Raw genomic sequence first — 18,415 nt, forward strand, 5'->3', positions numbered from 1 at the left:
TGGTGCTGAGTTCTGGGGGCTGGGGTGGGGTCCGTCCGTTTCACAAGCTGCGGCTCTTCCCACGTCCCGAGCTCATGGTAGAATCCCGGCAGGAGTTTGGGGGCAGAGGAGCTGCCCAACCCCGTAATCCAACCCTCCCCTTCCCCTGCCTCATTCCAGACGCTGAGTCCCAGCCCTGCCGCTGCCCTGGGGCAGGTGGGTTTCTAGTCCCAGTTGGGCCCCTCTCCCTAGGCCAGCGGTTCTCAGCCCCATCAGCACACCGGGCCGCCGGGTAGTGTCTGCACTGGGTGGCTGCAGCCCACAATGGCTAAGAGGTTGAGAACCGCGGCTCTGGGCCGAGTCTGTGGCTGCTCTGGGCCAGGCCTCTGCAAAGCTCCGCGGTCCGTTACTGGGGCCATTTCAGCCACTGTCCTGGCTGGACGGGGAGCAGCGGGAGCTGGAGGAGGAGGGAACTGGGGGGGTCCTTGCAGCTCAGGGGCTGCCCGGTTAGAGCCCAGCCCTGGGCGGGAATCCCCGGCAGAGCCTGGTTCCTCGCTCGTTCCGTGTGCTGGTTTCCCCTGGAGCTAATGGAGTCGGCGTCCCTGCGGTGGAGGGTGGGGACTCGAACAGACCCAGAGCCGTGGCGAGGCGAAGGTTTGGCCTTCAGGATAGCTGGTGCCCTGTAGTGCATCTGCGGAACCGTGGCCGGGAGTCTGGGGCTGGGATGGCCGGGGCTGCGGGTCAGGATTGAGGACACCAGCAGGGCTGTGGGGAGCCCAGGGCTGGGATAGCGGGGGCTGGAAGTCAGGACTGAGGGCACCGGCAGTGCTCTGTGAGGAGGGAGGATGAGCCCAGGGCTGGGATAGTGGAGGGCTGCGGGTCGGGACTGAGGGGTACCAGCAGGGCTGTGGGGGCGGGGTGAGCCCAGGGCTGGGATAGCAGGGGCTGTGGGTCAGGATTGAGGGCACTGGCAGTGCTGGGAGCCCAGGGATGGGATAGCAGGGGCTGCGGGTCGGGACTGAGGGCACCGGCAGGGCCGTGGGGTGAAGCAGCCCATCTGGCTCTAGGTTCTCCTCTCGGTTTCCTGGGCACTGAAACATTCCCCTGCTCCCCCCCACCGACCCAACGAATCCGAGCTGGGGCGCGGGGGCGAGGCTGGCCCGGGGCGCGGGAGCTGCAGTTCTCCCCTGCCCCCCGTCTCGTTTGTTTCCCGGCTGCAGGATGAAGAGGACGAGGACGATCCCATCTACGTGCATGGTGACGAAGGCTACAGCCCCAACCTCAGGGGCAACTACTTCCGAGATGGGCAAACCAAGATCGGTGAGCGCCCCTTGCCCTGCCCTGCCCCTCGGCAGCTCCCCGGGCCTCTGTCTGGGAGGAGCTGGGAGCGGGTGGCTGCGTGGGTACGTCCCTCTCTGGCTGTGTGAGCTGGGCCCGGTGCAGTCTGGGGGCGACCCTAAGCCACCCTACGTCACTGCCCTCTGCAGTCTGCCGTCGAGCAGCCTTGGCGCGCCTTTGCATTGTGCCAACTGCCAACGGGCCTCCCGGGCTGTGCCGGGGGCTGGGCACAGAGATGCTCGTTGCCTCAGACAGAGGCACGAAGAGCAAGTGACTCTCCCAAGGACACCCAGGGGGTCACTAGCAGAGCCAAGAAGTGACCCTCCATCTCCTGCGTCCCAGCCCCATGACCCTCCTTGCTCTGCGAACATGTGCTCCTAAATCTCTTTTCCTCGGCATCATCATGTGGCAGAGAGTTCCACTGGCTAACGTACATTGTCCAGAGCAGTAATGAAATGATCCAAAGCCCCTTGCTTGGCCACGTTAACGAGGCTCCTCCCTCCCAGGGCCCTGCTCACCCCTGTGGGCCTGCGGCTGCAGGGGCTTCCGTTCGCCTGCGGGCGTCCCGCTGCAGAGCCCGAGGCCACGCCCGCTGCAGTGCCGGGAATCTCCGCTGAGGCTAGCGGTGAGCGCCCCAGCTGGTGGGCTGCATGTGCCAGAGTGGGGCTGATGTTCCCTCCAGCAGGGGCGGTGGTGGCAGTGTGGCCCCACTCTAGGGCCCTAGGGCTGCTGTCTCCCGCCCGCGCCCATCCTGTGCGTGGTCTGGGTGTTTTATGATCACGGTGAGTTTCGCTGCTGCTCCCGGCCCTGCGGGGCTCCCAGCCCCTGGCCCGCTGCAAGGCCGGACCGCAGCCCCTCCCCTTCGCCCCGCAGACTTCGTGCTGGTGTGGGAGGAGAAGGTGCGGCCCCGAAGAAGAGGAGGGGAAGCTGGCGGCTCACGAGGCCAGAGGCGACCGGCCACGCGGGCACCACGAGCACTGGAGGAGGAAGTTCCTCAACAACCTGAGAAATGCCGGGCTGCTGATGGAGAAGGTGAGAGGAGAGACTTATACCGTGGGCCCGGTATGTGCCTCCCTCCTCCGGTCCCGGCCGCATCCCTCCTGGGCCCCGGGCCCCTGCTGTGTCCCTCCCCGCCCCAGGTCCCTTCCATGTCCCTCCCCCACCCCCGAGGTCCCTGCCGCGTCGGGTTGCCAACTTTCTAATCACACAAAACCCAGCATCCCCGCCCCTCCTCCGAGGCCCCACCCAAGCCCCGCCCCTTCACCGAGGCCCCGCCCTACTCACTTCATCCCCCTCCATCGCTTGCTCTCTCCCACCTCATTCACTTTAACTGGGCTGGGGATTAGGGTGCAGGGGGTTGAGATGCAGGCTCTGGGGTGGGTCTGGGGATGAGGAGTTTGGGGTGCAGGAGGGGGCTCTGGGCTGGGGCAGGGGGTAGAGGTGAGGGCTGTGGGAGGGAGTTTGGGTGCAAGAGGGGGCTGCGGGGTTCATCGTGGTTCCCAGCCAATGGGAGCTGCAGAGCCGGCATTAGGGTCAGGGGCAGCGCATGGAGCCTCCCTGGCCGCCCATGTGCCTAGGAGCTGCAGGGACCTGGGGCCGTGTGAATTCTGGGCAGGCAGGAGCCTGCCTTAGCCCCGGGCGGTTGTGCCGCCGACCGGAGTCACCAGGGTCCCTTTGTGACGGGGCGTTTCGCCTGGCAACCCAAGGTCCCTGCCATGTCCCTCCACCCCCAGGCCCCAGGCCCCCTGTGACGATGCGGTTCTGGCGGGACCCAACTGCGAGTGCCAATTCAGGACCAATTGCTCAAACAGGGCAGTCACAGCCCATGGCTGGGGGTTTCCACCTCTAAGGCAAACCAAACCAGCCAGACAGAGAGGACTTCGGTCTCACCCACTGGCTAACCACAAGTCACACAAGGAATTTCCTTAGACACTCCAGTCTCCCAGTATCACCACCAGTGCACTCGTCCTGGGGATGAATGGTTATGAAAACCAACACCCCAATAAAAGAAAATGGTTCCCTCGATCCCAAAGGACCAAGCCCCAGACCCAGGTCAATATACACATCAGATCTTACCCACAAATCACGCTGTTGCCAATCCTTTAGAATCTAAAATCTAAGGGTTTATTCATAAAGGGAACAAGGTAGAGCTGAGAGCTAGAACTGGTTACATGGAATCAATCACATACAGTGATGGCAAAGTTCTTGGTTCAGGCTTGTAGCAGTGATGGAATAAACTGCAGGTTTAAATCAAGTCTCTGGAACATCCCCCGCTGGGATGGGCCATCAGTCCTGTGCAGAGCTTCAGTTTGTAGCAAAGTCCCTCCAGAGGTAAGAAGCAGGATTGAAGACCAGATGGAGATGAGGCATCAGCCTTTTAGAGGCTTTACAGCAAAATGGAGTCTGGAGTCACCTGGGCAAGTCCTGCACTTTGCTGAGTCACAAGGCGTGTCTGCCTCCTCTCCATGGGTCAGTTGTGTAGCTGATGGTCCTTAATGGGCCCTCAAGCAGGCTAGGCAGGGCTAACACCACCAGAAACACAGCACAAATTTGAAATACAGACAGTACAGAGCCAATACTCATAACTTCAACTACAAAATGACACATGCACCCAGACACCATAATCATAACCAGCCACCCATAGCCTGGTCTTAGACACCTTATATGATCCTTTACATAAGATTTGGTGCCACTACAGGACCTTGGTTGCAACCATGTTCTATATGGTCCCAGATCATATCAGTAACGTCACACCCCGCCATGGCCCTCCCCTCTCCAGGCCTGATCCCCCCAGCGTCACCCCCTCCGAGCCCCAGCCCCACCCCATCCCTCTCCCACTGGGTCCAGGCCCCTGCTGCATCCCCCTCCCAAGCCCTGGCCATGTCCCCCCTTCCCAAGGCCCTGGCCCCCACCACATCCTCCCGGCTCCAGCCAGGCCTGGCTGTGGCTGATTGGGGTGACGGTGCATTGGGAGACTCTCGAGGCCTTGCTGGCCCCAGGATGCAGCAGTCGGAGAGAAGCGGCTGTCCCCTGCCTGACCCCAGGGCCGTGTGTCCCATCCCTGCCCTACAGACCCTGGCCTGGAGCCCCTGGACGCAGGCACATGGCAGCTCTGCCCCCCTGGGGGCTCCGTGTTCAGCCCCTCCTGCTTCCCGCAGGAGGAGATGCTGAGCGAGCGGAAAACCATCCACTACCTGAAGCTGGCGCCCGTGGGGCGTGCTGGTGTTCTACGCCGAGGAGCTGTGCCTGCGAGCGCCCCTGCAGGTCAGTGCACCCGGGGGGGGGGCGGCTCTCCCACCCGCCCCCCCATTGCCCTCTGCGAGCCCAGTCCTGGGCTCCCCCCCGCATCTCTGCCAGCTCCCCTCAACCCCGACCCGCAGCCCCCTGCTAGCCCAGCCTGGGCTCCCCACCCAGCTCTGCCAGCGCCCCGACCCGCAGCCCCTGCTAGCCCAGCCCTGGGCTCCCCAGCTCTGCCAGCGCCCCTCAACCCCGACCCGCAGCCCCTCCTACCCCAGCCCTGGGCTCCCCACCCAGCTCTGCCAGCGCCCCTCAACCCCGACCCGCCGCCCGCTGCTAGCCCCGCCCTGGGCTCCCCCCCCAGCTCTGCCAGCGCCCCTCAACCCCGACCGCAGCCCCTCCTCCCCCAGGCCTGGGCTCCCCCCCCCGCTCTGCCAGTGCCCCGACCCGCAGCCCCCTGCTAGCCCAGCCCTGGGCTCCCCACCCAGCTCTGACAGCGCCCCTCAACCCCGACCCGCAGCCCCCTCCTACCCCAGCCTGGGCTCCCACCCAGCTCTGCCAGTGCCCCGACCCGCAGCCCCTCCTACCCCAGCCCTGGGCTCCCCACCCAGCTCTGCCAGCGCCCCTCAACCGACCCGCAGCCCCTCCTACCCCAGCCTGGGCTCCCCACCCAGCTCTGCCAGCTCCCCTCAACCCCGACCCGCAACCCCTGCTAGCCCAGCCTGGGCTCCCCACCCAGCTCTGCCAGCGCCCCTCAACCCCGACCGCAGCCCCCTCCTACCCCAGCCTGGGCTCCCCACCCAGCTCTGCCAGCGCCCCTCAACCCCGACCGCAGCCCCTCCTACCCCAGCCCTGGGCTCCCCACCCAGCTCTGCCAGCTCCCCTCAACCCCGACCGCACCCCTCCTACCCCAGCCTGGGCTCCCCAGCTCTGCCAGCTCCCCTCAACCCCGACCCGCAGCCTCCTGCTGGCCCAGCCTGGGCTCCCACCCAGCTCTGCCAGCTCCCTCAGCGACCCGCAGCCCCTGCTAGCCCAGCCCTGGGCTCCCCACCCAGCTCTGCCAGCGCCCCTCAACCCCGACCCGCAGCCCCACCTACCCCAGCCTGGGCTCCCCACCCAGCTCTGCCAGCGCCCCTCACCCCCGACCCGCAGCCCCCTACCCCAGCCTGGGCTCCCCACCCAGCTCTGCCAGTGCCCCTCAACCCCGACCGCAGCCCCCTTACCCCAGCCTGGCTCCCACCCAGCTCTGCCAGCGCCTCAGCCGACCCAGCCCCTCCTACCCCAGCCCTGGGCTCCCACCCAGCTCTGCCAGCGCCCCTCAACCGACCCGCAGCCCCTCCTACCCCAGCCCTGGGCTCCCACCCAGCTCTGCCAGCGCCCGACCCGCAGCCCCTGCTAGCCCAGCCTGGGCTCCCCAGCTCTGCCAGCGCCCCTCAACCGACCCGCAGCCCCTACCCCAGCCTGGGCTCCCCACCCAGCTCTGCCAGCCCCTCAACCCCGACCGCAGCCCCCTACCCCAGCCCTGGGCTCCCCACCCAGCTCTGCCAGCGCCCCTCAACCGACCCGCAGCCCCTCCTACCCCAGCCCTGGGCTCCCCACCCAGCTCTGCCAGCTCCCCTCAGCCCTGACCCAGCCCTGGGCTCCCCACCCAGCTCTGCCAGCGCCCCTCAACCCGACCGCAGCCCCTCCTACCCCAGCCTGGGCTCCCCACCCAGCTCTGCCAGCGCCCCTCAACCCCGACCAGCCCCTCCTACCCCAGCCCTGGGCTCCACCCAGCTCTGCCAGCCCCTCCAGCCTCAGCTCCCCGACCCGCAGCCCTCCTACCCCAGCCTGGGCTCCCACCCAGCTCTGCCAGCCCCTCAACCCCGACCCGCAGCCCCCTCCTACCCCAGCCCTGGGCTCCCACCCAGCTCTGCCAGCGCCCCTCAACCCGACCGCAGCCCCTCCTACCCCAGCCTGGGCTCCCCACCCAGCTCTGCCAGCGCCCCTCAACCCGACCCGCAGCCCCCTACCCCAGCCCTGGGCTCCCCAGCTCTGCCAGCTCCCCTCAGCCCGACCGCAGCCTCCTACCCCAGCCTGGGCTCCCACCCAGCTCTGCCAGCGCCCCTCAACCCCGACCCGCAGCCCCCTGCTAGCCCAGCCCTTGGCTCCCCACCCAGCTCATCCAGTGCCCCGACCCGCAGCCTCCTACCCCAGCCTGGGCTCCCACCCAGCTCTGACAGCGCTCCGACCAGCCCCTGCTAGCTCAGCCCCGCCCCCAGCTCTGCTAGGCCCCCGTGTGCAGGAAGTGGTGGGGACTGGCCCCGTCTCCGCCTGCAGGTGACTGTCGGTCTGGGAGGTTCCCCTGGCCACCCCCAGCCCTGACGCTGTCTGTGCCGACCGCAGGCCCAGCCCAACCCGGACTGGAACAGCTCCGCCGAGGTCCTGAGGAGACTCTGCATCCCCAACGCCCTGCACCAGCACGTCCCCAACAAGCCCACGGACTATTACACCTGCGCCTTCCGCAGGTCCAAGCTGGACAAGTGAGTCTCGGGACTCCCTCAGTTAGGTCCATCTGGGGGGCCAGGGAGGCCAGAGCCCCATCTGGGCTCCCCTCCAGTCTCCCAGCCAGCTCCAAACTGAAACTCCCTCCAGCCTCTCACTCAGCCTCCCCCCGGCTCCTCCCCCAGCCTTTGTGTCCTTTGTCCAGTTTCCGGGCAGAGGTGTCACCTGGCCGACCTCCAGCCCCCTTCCTGGGGTCTCATGTTCCGTGCTCAGGTGTCCTCCCTCAAGGCAAGTCTCCCATCCCCAATGCAGCCAGTCCCAGCACAACTCCCCTGCAGCCTTCCCAGGCCAGCACTCCCCACTCAGCATTCACAGAGCACAGCCAGAACATCCCCACTTCGTCACAGCTCCCTCCTTGCCTCCCTTCCCCTGGCCCGACTGGCTGTTTGATTATCCCCCCCAGGTTCCTGGGCAGCGACTCCCGGGACTCCTACTTCAGCAACACGCAGAGACATCGCATCGTGAGTAGGGTGGGGGGAGCGTGGGGACCTCAGGGGCCTGCCCACTCCCAGCCCTGCTCTGCCCAGGTCCGTAATTAACCCCGTTGCCTAGAGGCAGCTCCACGGGCCCATCACATGGTGGGCAGCCAGATCGAAATCCCTGGCTCTCTAATGGGCTGATTTAACCCCCACCCAGACCCAACCCTGCCCCAGCTCTGTGTAGAAACCCCAACCCAGAATCATCCCCTTCATGGCTTGGGCCCAGCTCTGTGCTTCAGCCTCTGCAGGCCCCACAGCTGGTGGGAAACACTAGAACCAGTGACGTGTGTTTGAATCCAATCTCAGGCTCCAGGGCACGGCTGATTGCCTGGGGAAGGGTCAGGAAGGCTCCCTCTGCCCTGCACCTAGCATGAGCCAAGGGGACTGAGGCGGCATCAGAGCCGTGGGCAGCTCCTGCCCTGGGGGCTGGGCCAGAAAGGTCTATGGGAAGGCTCCCATTAGCATCCCAAGGCTCTGGTGCAAGGTCCAGGTGTGTGAGCTCCACAGGGCTGCGCCCAGCCGGGACTTGCTGGGTTCCTGCTCGCGTGAGCCCTGGCGAGTGGACTTTGCTGACGGCGCCGCGCTCCTCGGGTCGGCAGGTCTATGAGATCCTGGCTCGCACCATCTACGGGAAGCGAGCGTGCCGAGATCGGGATCAACCGGCTGCTGAGCAGCGGGTGTGCGGCGCTGCCTTCCCGCTGCACGAGTAGGGGCTGCCGGGTGGGCTGCTGTCCCTCGGAGCTGGGATGGGGCCTGGGAGAGACGTCCTTCGGAGCTGGGATGGGGTGGGAAAGACGTCCCTCTGGAGCTGGGATGGGGGCCTGGGGAGAGGCGTCCCCGGGCTGGGATGGGGCGGGGACAGACGTCCCTCCGGAGCTGGGATGGGGCCTGGGAGAGACGTCCTTCTGGAGCTGGGATGGGGGCCTGGGAGAGACGTCCCTCCGGAGCTGGGATGGGGCGGACAGACGTCCCTCGGAGCTGGGATGGGGGCCTGGGAGAGAAGACGTCCTTCTGGAGCTGGGATGGGGGCCTGGGAGAGAGACGTCCCTCCGGGCTGGGATGGGGCGGGGACAGACGTCCCTCGGAGCTGGGATGGGGCCTGGGGCTGGGATGGGGTGGGGACACGTCCCTCCCGGAGCTGGGATGGGGGCCTGGGAGAGACGTCCTTCTGGAGCTGGGATGGGGGCCTGGGAGAGATGTCCTCCCGGAGCTGGGATGGGGCGGGGACACAAACGTCCCTCCGGAGCTGGGATGTGGGGACCGGGGGGCAGCTGCTGGCTCTGCAGGTCCTGGTTGGTCACTGCGGCCATTCAGCCGGCACTAGGCGGGGGTCCCGGGCAGCCGTTAGCAGCTCTGCTCCCTGGGCACTGCAGAGACCCTGCCCCATCCGCAGTCGCCCCTGGCTGTGCAGGTGGCCGACCCGTCTCCCTCTCTGTTGCCTTGACCCAGGGCCCCTTCGAGACGCCTGAGTCTGAGGTCCCCGCTGAAGCCCTGAACCCTCGCCAAGTCCTCTACCGCTTCTGGGCCCAGTGGGGCTGCTGGTACCGGTACCAGCCGCTGGATCACATCCGCCAGTACTTCGGGGAGAAGATTGCCATCTACTTCGCCTGGCTGGGTGAGCCCACCTCCTCCTCCCCTCTGTCCGCCTCTGCCCCCCTGCCCCCAGCGCCTCCTGCAGCATCCCAGGGCCAGGTTGGGGCTGGGATGGGATCACGGGGATTGTTCCTGGAGCCTGCTGGACACACAGAGCCCCAGGGCTTCTCTCTGCCCCAGCCAGGCTCACCCAGCCTGTGCTGCCCGGTGGCGCTGCCCAGGGCTCTCGGTGTCCGGCCGGCAGAGGCAGATTCCGGCACCCTGACTGGTACAGAAAGGGCCGGGGCAGGACCGTGGGCAGGTCTCCTGGTTCTTTCCTTGGTGCTGCCGAAGTGCCAGCAGTGCCATGTGGCTGGTGCCCGTGCCCCTGCTTCACAGGGGCGTGGGCGGGCGTGGGGTGGAAGAGGGTGAGCGAGGTGCCATGCAGAGTCTGCAAGTGCCTTAGTCCTGCCCCAGCCTGCCAGGTGGGGCGGGATCGTGTCCACATTTTACAGCTGAGGAAACTGAGGCACGGACGGGAGGACTTTCCCCAAGCCACACAGGGCATCAGCCCTGGGGTGAAACTCAGGAGTCTTGGTGCCCCACCCTTGATGGAGGGGAGGGAGGGTCTCCCCTGCCTGGTGTCGCCCTCCTCCGGGGCTGGTCTCACGTGCCCGTCCTCTGCAGGCTTCTACGGCCTGGCTGCTCCTGCTGCGGCCGTGGGCACCGTGGTCGTCCTCGCAGGCCTGGTTGCCCTGGGAACCAACACGCCCGCGTGAGTCGGTGGGGCTGGGGTTGGGAGCGCAGGAGGGGGGGTGTGTGAGGAGGACCCCTCCCATCCTACCCTGCCCCCTCCTGCCCCCGACATCCAGCCCTCAGACACAGGTGCAGGCTGCCGCCAGCGCCGTTACTAGTGTGCGGCCTGGGTGCTGCCTTCTCGAAGGGCGGGGCGCTATAGGGTGGGGGTGCTATAGGCTACTCCAGCAGCTCCCATCACTCTCCGCTCCCAGGCCTAGCAAAGCCCCGGGTCACAGCTGTCTGTAGAAATGAGGGAGACTCATGGAGGGGCTTTGATATGTGGTGATTAGCTGAGGGAGAGCGGGGTGGCGCCGTATAACTGCCGGCAAGGCACCGTTTGCAGCCTCTGGAGAGAAAGCAAAGTGCCAACGCTGGCCACCCACCAGCCTGCTTTTCTGGGCAATGGCACAGTGTAAGCAGGGGGCTGCACAGCCTGGAAATAGCCCGGGCAGCAGGGAGAGAGACGCGGGTTTCCACCCAAGAGAGGGGACAGCTGAGGAGGAGAAGGGTGGGGGCCCTTGGTGGGCTATTGAGGGGAATACAGGTTCAGGTGCCATGAATGGTGCCACCTGCCAACCCAGTGCCATCGCTGGGGGGAGTCGGTGCATCGCTGCACTCGGCTCTGCTCACATGTCCAGGACTGGCACCAGTTAGTGGCTGGAGACCTGAAGAGAGAGTCTCCTTAAACTCCTCTGGTCTGTGTCTGTGCTTTGGGGCAGGCGGCCTCGTTCCCTGCAGGGGGAGGTGTGTATCCAGCCACAGCCCCCCTCTGGCCTCAGGGAGGAGAGGGAAGGATCCCCGACACGCACCGGTACCAGCAGCCCCACTGGGCCCAGAAGCGGTAGAGGACTTGGCGAGGGTTCAGGGCTTCAGCGGGGACCTCAGACTCAGGCGTCTCGAAGGGGCCCTGGGTCAAGGCAACAGAGAGGAGAGCAGAGCCACCTGCACAGCCAGGGCGCGACTGCGGATGGGGCAGGGTCCAGTGCCCAGGAGCAGAGCGCTGCCAACGGCTGCCGGGACCCCGCCTAGTGCCGGCTGAATGCGCAGTGACCAACCAGGACCTGCAGAGCCAGCAGCTGCCCCCCCCCCCATCCCAGCTCCGGAGGACGTCTGTCCGCCCCATCCCAGCTCCGGAGGGACATCTCTCTCCCAGGCCCCCATCCCAGCTCCAGAAGGACGTCTCTCCCAGGCCCCCATCCCAGCTCCGGAGGACGTCTGTCCCCACCCATCCCAGCTCCAGAGGACGTCTCTCTCCCAGGCCCCCATCCCAGCTCCAGAAGGCGTCTCTCAGGCTCAGCCCCACCCCATCCCAGCTCGGAGGGCGTCTGTCCCACCCCATCCCAGCTCGGAAGGACGTCTCTCTCCCAGGCCCCCATCCCAGCTCCGGAGGGACAGCAGCCCACCGGCAGCCCCTACCTCGTGCAGCGGAAGGCAGCGCCGTACACCCGCTCGTTCAGCAGCCGGTTGATCCCGATCTCGGCACGCGCCGCCCGTAGATGGTGCGAGCCAGGATCTCATAGACCTGCCGACCCGAGGAGCGCGGCGCCGTCAGCAAAGTCCACCCTCGCCAGGGCTCACGGGCAGGAACCCAGCAAGTCCCGGCTGGGCAGCCCTGTGGAGCTCACACACCTGGACCTTGCACCAGAGCCTTGGGATGCTAATGGGAGCCTTCCATAGACCTTTCTGGCCCAGCCCCAGGGCAGGAGCTGCCCACGGCTCTGATGCCCCACATTCCCCTTGGCTCATGCTAGGTGCAGGGCAGAGGAGCCTTCCTGACCCTTCCCAGGCAATCAGCCGTGCCCTGGAGCCTGAGATTGGATTCAAACACACGTCACGGGTTCTAGTGTTTCCCACCAGCGGTGGGGCCTGCGGAGGCTGAAGCACAGAGCTGGGCCCGAAGCCATGAAGGGGATGATTCTGGGTTGGGGTTTCTACACAGAGCTGGGGGCAGGGTTGGGTCTGGGTGGGGTTAAATCAGCCCATTAGAGAGCCAGGGATTTCGATCTGGCTGCCCACCATGTGATGGGCCCGTGGAGCTGCCTCTAGGGCAGCGGGGTTAATTACGGACCTGGGCAGAGCAGGGCTGGGAGTGGGGCAGGCCCTGAGGTCCCCATGCTCCTCCACCCTACTCACGATGCGATGTCTCTGCGTGTTGCTGAAGTAGGAGTCGGGAGTCGCTGCCCAGGAACCTGGGGATAATCAAACAGCCAGTCGGGCCAGGGAAGGGAGGCAAGGAGGAGCTGTGACGAAGTGGGGATGTTCTGGCTGTGCTCTGTGAATGCTGAGTGGGGAGTGCTGGCCTGGGAAGGCTGCAGGGAGTTGTGCTGGGACTGGCTGCATTGGGGATGGGAGACTTGCCTTGAGGAGGACACCTGAGCACGGAACATGAGACCCCAGGAAGGGGCTGGAGGTCGGCCAGGTGACACCTCTGCCCGGAAACTGGACAAAGGACACAAAGGCTGGGAGGAGCCGGGGAGGCTGAGTGAGAGGCTGGAGGAGTTTCAGTTTGGAGCTGGCTGGGAGACTGGAGGAGCCCAGATGGGGCTCTGGTCTCCCAATGCAGCTCTGGCCTCCTGGCCCCCAGATGGACCTAACTGAGGAGTCCCGAGACTCACTTGTCCAGCTTGGACCTGCGGAAGGCGCAGGTGTAATAGTCCGCGGGCTTGTTGGGGCGTGCTGGTGCAGGGCGTTGGGGTGCAGAGTCTCCTCAGGACCTCGGCGGAGCTGTTCCAGTCGGGTTGGGCTGGGCCTGCGGTCGGCACAGAGGCGTCAGGGCTGGGGTGGCCAGGGAACCTCCCAGACCGACAGTCACCTGCAGGCGGAGGCGGGGCCAGTCCCCACTACTTCCTGCACACGGGGCCTAGCAGAGCTGGGGCGGGGCTGAGCTAGCAGGGGCTGCGGGTGGAGCGCTGTCAGAGCTGGGTGGGAGCCCAGGGCTGGGGTAGGAGGGGGCTGCGGGTCGGGGTTGAGGCGCTGGCAGAGCTGGGTGGGGAGCCCAGGGCTGGGGTGGGAGGGGTCGGGGTTGAGGAGCTGTCAGAGCTGGGTGGGAGCCCAGGGCTGGGGTAGGAGGGGGCTGCGGGTCGGGGTTGAGGAGCTGGCAGAGCTGGGTGGGAGCCCAGGGCTGGGGTAGGAGGGGCTGCGGGTCGGGGTTGAGGCGCTGGCAGAGCTGGGTGGGAGCCAGGGCTGGGCTAGAAGGGGGCTGCGGGTCGGGGTTGAGGAGCTGGCAGAGCTGGGTGGGAGCCCAGGGCTGGGGTAGGAGGGCTGCGGGTCGGGGTTGAGGCGCTGGCAGAGCTGGGTGGGAGCCCAGGGCTGGGGTAGGAGGGCTGCGGGTCGGGGTTGAGGGCGCTGGCAGAGCTGGGTGGGAGCCCAGGGCTGGGGTAGGAGGGGGCTGCGGGTCGGGGTTGAGGGGCGCTGGCAGAGCTGGGTGGGAGCCCAGGGCTGGGGTAGGTGGGGCTGCGGGTCGGGGTTGAGGCGCTGGCAGAGCTGGGTGGGGAGCGCAGGGCTGGGGTAGGTGGGGGGGGCGGGTCGGGGTTGAGGCGCTGGCAGAGCTGGGGTGCCCCGGGCTGGGCTTGCTGGGGGCTGCGGGTCGGGGTTGAGGCGCTGGCAGAGCTGGGGGAGCCCAGGGCTGGGGTAGGTGGGGGCTGCGGGTCGGGGTTGAGGGCGCTGGCAGAGCTGGGTGGGAGCCCAGGGCTGGGCCAGCAGGGGCTGCGGGTCGGGGTTGAGGCGCTGGCAGAGCTGGGTGGGAGCCCAGGGCTGGGGTAGGTGGGGCTGCGGGTCGGGGTTGAGGCGCTGGCAGAGCTGGGTGGGAGCCCAGGGCTGGGCTAGCAGGGGCTGCGGGTCGGGGTTGAGGAGCTGGCAGAGCTGGGTGGGAGCCCAGGGCTGGGGTAGGAGGGCTGCGGGTCGGGGTTGAGCGCTGGCAGAGCTGGGTGGGAGCCCAGGGCTGGGTAGGGGGGCTGCGGGTCGGGGTTGAGGGAGCTGTCAGAGCTGGGTGGGAGCCCAGGGCTGGGGTAGGAGGGCTGCGGGTCGGGGTTGAGGAGCTGGCAGAGCTGGGTGGGAGCCCAGGGCTGGGGTAGGAGGGCTGCGGGTCGGGGTTGAGGCGCTGGCAGAGCTGGGTGGGAGCCCAGGGCTGGGCTAGCAGGGGGCTGCGGGTCGGGGTTGAGAGCTGGCAGAGCTGGGGGAGCCCAGGGCTGGGGTAGGAGGGCTGCGGGTCGGGGTTGAGGCGCTGGCAGAGCTGGGTGGGAGCCCAGGGCTGGGGTAGGTGGGGCTGCGGGTCGGGGTTGAGGCGCTGGCAGAGCTGGGTGGGAGCCCAGGGCTGGGCTAGCAGGGGCTGCGGGTCGGGGTTGAGGAGCTGGCAGAGCTGGGTGGGAGCCCAGGGCTGGGGTAGGTGGGGCTGCGGGTCGGGGTTGAGGCGCTGGCAGAGCTGGGTGGGGAGCCCAGGGCTGGGCTAGCAGGGGCTGCGGGTCGGGGGGCACTGGCAGAGCTGGGGAGCCCAGGGCTGGGGTAGGAGGGGCTGCGGGTCGGGGTTGAGGGCGCTGGCAGAGCTGGGTGGGAGCCCAGGGCTGGGGTAGGAGGGCTGCAGGTCGGGGTTGAGGGGCGCTGGCAGAGCTGGGGAGCCCAGGGCTGGGCTAGCAGGGGGCTGCGGTCGGGGCACTGGCAGAGCTGGGGGAGCCCAGGGCTGGGGTAGGAGGGCTGCAGGTCGGGGTTGAGGGCACTGGCAGAGCTGGGTGGGGAGCCCAGGGCTGGGGTAGGAGGGGCTGCGGGTCGGGGTTGAGGAGCTGGCAGAGCTGGGTGGGAGCCCAGGGCTGGGCTAGCAGGGGCTGCGGTCGGGGTTGAGGAGCTGGCAGACCTGGGGCGCCCAGGGCTGGGGTAGGAGGGGTTGCGGGTCGGGGTTGAGGAGCTGGCAGAGCTGGGTGGGAGCCCAGGGCTGGGGTAGGAGGGCTGCGGGTCGGGGTTGAGGCGCTGGCAGAGCTGGGTGGGAGCCCAGGGCTGGGGTAGGAGAGGCTGCGGGTCGGGGTTGAGGGCGCTGGCAGAGCTGGGTGGGAGCCCAGGGCTGGGGTAGGAGGGGCTGCGGGTCGGGGTTGAGGCGCTGGCAGAGCTGGGTGGGAGCCCAGGGCTGGGGTAGGAGGGGCTGCGGGTGGGGTTGAGGAGCTGGCAGAGCTGGTTGGGAGCCCAGGGCTGGGGTGGGAGGACTGCGGGTCGGGGTTCAGGGGCGCTGGCAGAGCTGGGTGGGAGCTCAGGGCTGGGGTAGGAGGGCTGCGGGTCGGGTTGAGGCGCTGGCAGAGCTGGGGAGCCAGGGCTGGGCTAGCAGGGGGCTGCGGGTCGGGGTTGAGGAGCTGGCAGAGCTGGGTGGGAGCCAGGGCTGGGCTAGCAGGGGCTGCGGGTCGGGGTTGAGGGGCGCTGGCAGAGCTGGGTGGGAGCCCAGGGCTGGGGTAGGAGGGCTGCGGGTCGGGGTTGAGGCGCTGGCAGAGCTGGGTGGGAGCCCAGGGCTGGGGTAGGAGGGGCTGCGGGTCGGGGTTGAGGCGCTGGCAGAGCTGGGTGGGAGCCCAGGGCTGGGCTAGCAGGGGCTGCGGGTCGGGGTTGAGGAGCTGGCAGAGCTGGGTGGGGAGCCCAGGGCTGGGCTAGCAGGGGCTGCGGGTCGGGGTTGAGGGAGCTGGCAGAGCTGGGGGGGAGCCCAGGGCTGGGCTAGAGGGCTGCGGGTCGGGGTTGAGGAGCTGGCAGAGCTGGGTGGGAGCCCAGGGCTGGGGTAGGAGGGGGCTGCGGGTCGGGGTTGAGGGTGCTGGCAGAGCTGGGTGGGGAGCCCAGGGCTGGGCTAGCAGGGGCTGCGGTCGGGGCGCTGGCAGAGCTGGGGGGGAGCCCAGGGCTGGGGTAGGAGGGCTGCGGCTCGGGTTGAGGAGCTGGCAGAGCTGGGTGGGAGCCCAGGGCTGGGCTAGCAGGGTTGCGGGTCGGGGTTGAGGGCTGGCAGAGCTGGGTGGGAGCTCAGGGCTGGGGTAGGAGGGGGCTGCGGGTCGGGGTTGAGGGGCACTGGCAGAGCTGGGTGGGAGCCCAGGGCTGGGCTAGCAGGGGTTGCGGGTCGGGGTTGAGGAGCTGGCAGAGCTGGGTGGGGAGCCCAGGGCTGGGGTAGGAGGGTTGCGGGTCGGGGTTGAGGGCACTGGCAGAGCTGGGTGGGAGCCCAGGGCTGGGGTAGGAGGGCTGCGGGTCGGGATTGAGGCGCTGGCAGAGCTGGGTGGGAGCCCAGGGCTGGGGTAGGAGGGGCTGCGGTCGGGGTTGAGGCGCTGGCAGAGCTGGGGAGCCCAGGGCTGGACTAGCAGGGGCTGCGGGTCGGGGCGCTGGCAGAGCTGGGTGGGAGCCCAGGGCTGGGCTAGAAGGGCTGCGGGTCGGGGTTGAGGAGCTGGCAGAGCTGGGGCGCCCAGGGCTGGGGTAGGAGGGCTGCGGGTCGGGGTTGAGGAGCTGGCAGAGCTGGGTGGGAGCCCAGGGCTGGGCTAGCAGAGGGCTGCGGGTCGGGGTTGAGGCGCTGGCAGAGCTGGGTGGGAGCCCAGGGCTGGGGTGGGAGGGAGCTGCGGGTCGGGGTTGAGGCGCTGGCAGAGCTGGGTGGGAGCCCAGGGCTGGGGTAGGAGGGCTGCGGGTCGGGGTTGAGGGGCGCTGGCAGAGCTGGGTGGGAGCCCAGGGCTGGGCTAGCAGGGCTGCGGTCGGAGCGCTGTCAGAGCTGGCTGGGAGCCCAGGGCTGGGGTAGGAGGGCTGCGGGTCGGGGTTGAGGCGCTGGCAGAGCTGGGGGAGCCCAGGGCTGGGGTAGGAGGGCTGCGGGTCGGGGTTGAGGCGCTGGCAGAGCTGAGGGGAGCCCAGGGCTGGGCTAGCAGGGGCTGCGAGTCGGGGCACTGGCAGAGCTGGGGAGCCCAGGGCTGGGGTAGGAGGGCTGCGGGTCGGGGTTGAGGGGCGCTGGCAGAGCTGGGTGGGAGCCCAGGGCTGGGGTGGGTGGGGGCTGCGGTCGGGGCACTGGCAGAGCTGGGGAGCCCAGGGCTGGGGTAGGAGGGGGCTGCGGGTCGGGGTTGAGGGGCGCTGGCAGAGCTGGGGGGGAGCCCAGGGTTGGGGTAGGAGGGGGCTGCGGGTCGGGGTTGAGGGGCGCTGGCAGAGCTGGGTGTGGAGCCCAGGGCTGGGCTAGCAGGGGGCTGCGGGTCAGGGCACTGGCAGAGCTGGGTGGGAGCCCAGGGCTGGGGTAGGAGGGCTGCGGGTCGGGGTTGAGGCGCTGGCAGAGCTGGGTGGGAGCCCAGGGCTGGGGTAGGAGGGTTGCGGGTCGGGGTTGAGGCGCTGGCAGAGCTGGGGGGAGCCCAGGGCTGGGCTAGCAGGGAGCTGCGGGTCGGGCACTGGCAGAGCTGGGGGAGCCCAGGGCTGGGGTAGGTGGGGGCTGCGGGTGGGGTTGAGGCGCTGGCAGAGCTGGGGAGCCCAGGGCTGGGCTAGCAGGGGGCTGCGGTCGGTGCGCTGGCAGAGCTGGGAGCCCAGGGCTGGGAGTGGGGCTGCAGGTCGGGGTTGAGGGCACTGGCAGAGCTGGGTGGGAGCCCAGGGCTGGGCTAGCTGGGCTGCGGGTCAGGATTGAGGCACTGGCAGAGCTGGGGAGCCCAGGGCTGGGGTAGGAGGCGTTGCGGGTCGGGTTGAGGGAGCTGGCAGAGCTGGGTGGGAGCCCAGGGCTGGGGTAGGAGGGCTGCAGGTCGGGGTTGAGGGCACTGGCAGAGCTGGGTGGGAGCCCAGGGCTGGGGTAGGAGGGCTGCGGGTCGGGGTTGAGGCGCTGGCAGAGCTGGGTGGGAGCCCAGGGCTGGGCTAGCAGGGGGCTGCGGTCGGGGTTGAGGGAGCTGGCAGAGCTGGGGCGCCCAGGGCTGGGCTAGCAGGGGCTGCGGGTGGGGTTGAGGAGCTGGCAGAGCTGGGGCGCCCAGGGCTGGGGTAGGAGGGTTGCAGGTCGGGGTTGAGGGGAGCTGGCAGAGCTGGGTGGGAGCCCAGGGCTGGGCTGAGGGCTGCGGGTCGGGGTTGAGGAGCTGGCAGACCTGGGGCGCCAGGGCTGGGGTGGGAGGGTTGCGGTCGGGGTTGAGGAGCTGGCAGAGCTGGGTGGGAGCCAGGGCTGGGCTAGGGGTTGCGAGTCGGGGTTGAGGCGCTGGCAGAGCTGGGTGGGAGCCCAGGGCTGGGGTAGGTGGGGCTGCGGGTCGGGGTTGAGGCGCTGGCAGAGCTGGGGAGGCAGGGCTGGGCCAGGGGGCTGCGGGTGGGGCACTGGCAGAGCTGGGGCGCCCAGGGCTGGGGTAGGAGGGCTGCGGGTCGGGGTTGAGGCGCTGGCAGAGCTGGGTGGGAGCCCAGGGCTGGGGTAGGAGGGCTGCAGGTCGGGGTTGAGGCGCTGGCAGAGCTGGGAGCCCAGGGCTGGGCTAGCAGGGGGCTGCGGGTCGGGCACTGGCAGAGCTGGGAGCCCAGGGCTGGGAGTGAGTGGGGCTGCA

The 18,415-nt window shown here is 68.6% G+C and overlaps 1 protein-coding gene and 1 long non-coding RNA gene across 2 annotated transcripts; one reads left to right on the forward strand and one right to left on the reverse strand.

The window, feature by feature from the left end:
* Positions 1-2,249: 2,249 nt before the first annotated feature.
* Positions 2,250-11,826, forward strand: LOC120384992 (anoctamin-7-like). The gene is made up of 7 exons (XM_039504086.1): positions 2,250-2,349; positions 6,940-7,076; positions 7,502-7,559; positions 8,177-8,283; positions 8,951-9,192; positions 11,444-11,542; positions 11,699-11,826. The coding sequence occupies exons 1-7, from the start codon at positions 2,341-2,343 to the stop codon at positions 11,824-11,826; spliced, it is 780 nt and encodes a 259-aa protein (XP_039360020.1). The 5' UTR covers positions 2,250-2,340.
* LOC120385029 lies at positions 10,499-11,403 on the reverse strand. Its single transcript, XR_005589224.1, has 2 exons — positions 11,364-11,403; positions 10,499-10,854 (listed from the first exon to the last, which is right to left on the reverse strand). It is a non-coding gene; the product is annotated as an uncharacterized LOC120385029 (long non-coding RNA).
* Positions 11,827-18,415: the final 6,589 nt, after the last annotated feature.

Source organism: Mauremys reevesii, linkage group 17, assembly GCF_016161935.1.
Source record: "Mauremys reevesii isolate NIE-2019 linkage group 17, ASM1616193v1, whole genome shotgun sequence".
NCBI classification, from domain to species: Eukaryota; Metazoa; Chordata; order Testudines; family Geoemydidae; genus Mauremys; species Mauremys reevesii.

Bases quoted from the DNA above. Each gene is read 5' to 3' on its own strand.
- LOC120384992 (XM_039504086.1), top strand. The intron at 7,077-7,501 runs GTGAGTCTCGGG...TATCCCCCCCAG, and splicing joins CGCAGGTCCAAGCTGGACAA to GTTCCTGGGCAGCGACTCCC. The intron at 7,560-8,176 runs GTGAGTAGGGTG...TCGGGTCGGCAG, and splicing joins ACACGCAGAGACATCGCATC to GTCTATGAGATCCTGGCTCG.